General features: G+C 44.4%; 1 protein-coding gene across 1 annotated transcript; it reads right to left on the bottom strand.

Annotated features, from left to right (window-relative positions):
* Positions 1–803: 803 nt before the first annotated feature.
* Positions 804–2,384, bottom strand: TEOVI_000662800 (uncharacterized protein; the record flags this gene model as incomplete). The annotated part of the gene is made up of 1 exon (XM_067223502.1): positions 804–2,384. The coding sequence occupies one exon, from the start codon at positions 2,382–2,384 to the stop codon at positions 804–806; it is 1,581 nt and encodes a 526-aa protein (XP_067079603.1).
* Positions 2,385–2,679: the final 295 nt, after the last annotated feature.

The following is a 2,679-nucleotide window of genomic DNA, read 5'->3' on the forward strand; positions in this document are numbered from 1 at the left end:
ACGGAAATTACACCACAGGTGGAGGAACACACAATGAACAAACTTATCAAGCAGTAAATGGCCCTAAAAAGAAATATTTGGATAATCGCCGCACATTTAAGGATTACGCCTCCCCTGTCATTTTTTTTCTCTTTTTTTAATTTTTTGACCTGCCGCCGCCTTCCACGCGAAACGCATCGCGGAATTCCCTTCGTTTGTTTTCTCTCACATATGTGACATATATTTTTCTCTTTATTTTATTTTTGTTATTTTTAAATGATGAATTGACAGCGATGTTGCATAGTGTGAAGTAAATGGATCAGTACCCAACGCGCAACTAATCCCCCACTTCATCAGGGACGAAGTTGCGTAAATAATTGAATAACAAAAGTAAAAAAAAAAAGGACAACAAACTACCTTCCGCTCCAACGTTTGAAAAAGATAAGAAAAAAAAATTAAAAAGTGACGAAAAAAAAAAAGAGCCGTGTTGTGAGCCTCTTCATTCACCCACTCCGATAATCATGAGATGAACAGAAAACAAGAGACCAAACAAACAACAATAATAAAAATAATAGTAATAAAACAACAGGGGAAACTGGTCTCTCAGAACAGAAAACACCAATCCAACAACGCTAATTAAACAAAAAGGAGTTAAATATCGTGGAGTAAATTAGAATCAAAAAAAAAAAAGAAAAACTCGAAGATCATGGATAGTAGTAATAGTAATAATGATAATAGTAAAATATAACAAAAAAATCTATTGTTCATATATATATATTTCCTTCCTTCTGATCTCTTGGTTTCTCTCTTTTTTTTTTCCACGATCAGGACTGCTGTGTTGCGTATGGATGGCACATACGCACCTCCGGTCCCAAAGAAATTCCCTCCGCAAAGTCCAGCACCCCAACCTCTTCTCCCTCTGCAAATTGATACGGTGCTGTTTGAATGCTTGGTCTGGCGTAATATTCCTCCACACACTCTTTTTCCCTTTCTTTATTACCTTCAACTCCATCTTCCAAACTTGTTGTTAATGCTACTGCCGACGTTACCGGTGTTGGTGATAACAAACCGCTTGTCATGACCCCACTGTTGGTTATTGGCCGCTCTCTCCGTCGTATCACTCCACAATGCTTGTAGAGATCCACAATTAATTCACCACAGCTAATTTCATTTCCATGTGGCCGCCCACCCACCCATTCATAAAGCCGCGGGTGAATGTAACTAAGCATCAGGGCGGAATTCGTGTCCAGAGGGCGCCCAACGTTTTCGTTGATAAACTCACGGAGAAGGCGCTTGCGTTGCGGAGTCCACTCAAAACCTTTCAATCGGCGCACGGCAAAACGGCGGTAGCACCACTTCTCGTCGTGCCGCCCAAAGAGACGACGACTCGCTTCCACCAGCTGAACACAATTGTGTCGCACGTGGCCATTAACATCAGGTGCATTGACATCAATGTTGTCAATGGCCTCCATAATAACCGCCCCACGCCTCGGTCGTCGCTCAAACAGCGACTGTCCTTCACCCATGATTCCTGCTGAGAGAGGCCTAGTCAACAACATACCACCGTACTCCGCATTTACGCTGTCAGCAATGTTGCCATCAACACTATTATTGTTACTCCTGCTGCTACCATTATCACTGTTGTTGCGGATGTCATACGCAAAGCTTGTTCGCCTCGAGCGCAACCGGTCAAAATGCGCAGGCTCCACTACAACAGCTACATGCGAGTATCGCAATGCTGCGGCACGCATACCACTGTAGACATACTGTGCAGCAGTTATCTTTGAGCTGATTTCTCCAGTTCCCATCATGAGGATGATGTCCCCTTCACGAAGTGTTGGCTCCACGAGGGACCATTCTTCAAGTGGGTGCTCCTCCAGTGGGCTGAAGAGACGTCCCACCGCCTCCTGCTGCCGCCACCACAAAGCGAGACACAACACCACATAACTACAGCACCCCAAAATACACGCTGCTGCCACAATCAAACACTTTCTTCCGCGGCACTGGGAGCAAAATCGGTTCCATCCGCTACGGAATGGGCGTAACACACTGAAACGTCCTAGTTGCTGTTGCTGTTGCTGTTGTTGCTGTTGTTTTGAGTATTGATGCTGATGCTGATGTGTTTGATGTTGCGTTTGCGAATGGTGATGCTGCTGTTTGTGATGGTAATGATGTGGTTGATACTGTGACTGTGTCTGTGAATGATGCTGATGCTGCTTCTGATGTGTTAAGGGGAACGAATTTGTGGCAAATGGTGCGATCGATGGGCGCAGTAACGCGTTTTGTGAGCAACCTAAATGGATGAAACGACGGCTGTCGACGCGTGGCGCGTGGAAAAACAAACCCCGTATGCCCCATCGCCGCTGCTGCTGGATGAACAACCCCATCACCTCTACACTATGCATCGAACCCTTTCTTCTATATTTATTTCCTCCTCCACTTCCACTTCCACTTCCACTTCCACCTCCACTCCTTTTTCTTTTTCTTTTTTTCTATAAATAAGTAAAAAAGTAAATATATTAATAAATGTATCCCCCTGTTACCTCTCACTTACCCTTCTTTGCACTGACACCCCGCTAACGTGTGGCGCTTCACCGATTAAAACACTAGCCGATGTTTAGCTGTGAGTAGCGTTGATATGATGCCGCGTATGCGTACGTACGTGTGTTTTGTGTGCGCGTGTGTATTATTATTATTATT

Source organism: Trypanosoma equiperdum, assembly GCF_001457755.1.
Source record: "Trypanosoma equiperdum strain OVI genome assembly, contig: ctg_1888, whole genome shotgun sequence".
NCBI lineage: Eukaryota > Euglenozoa > Kinetoplastea > Trypanosomatida > Trypanosomatidae > Trypanosoma > Trypanosoma equiperdum.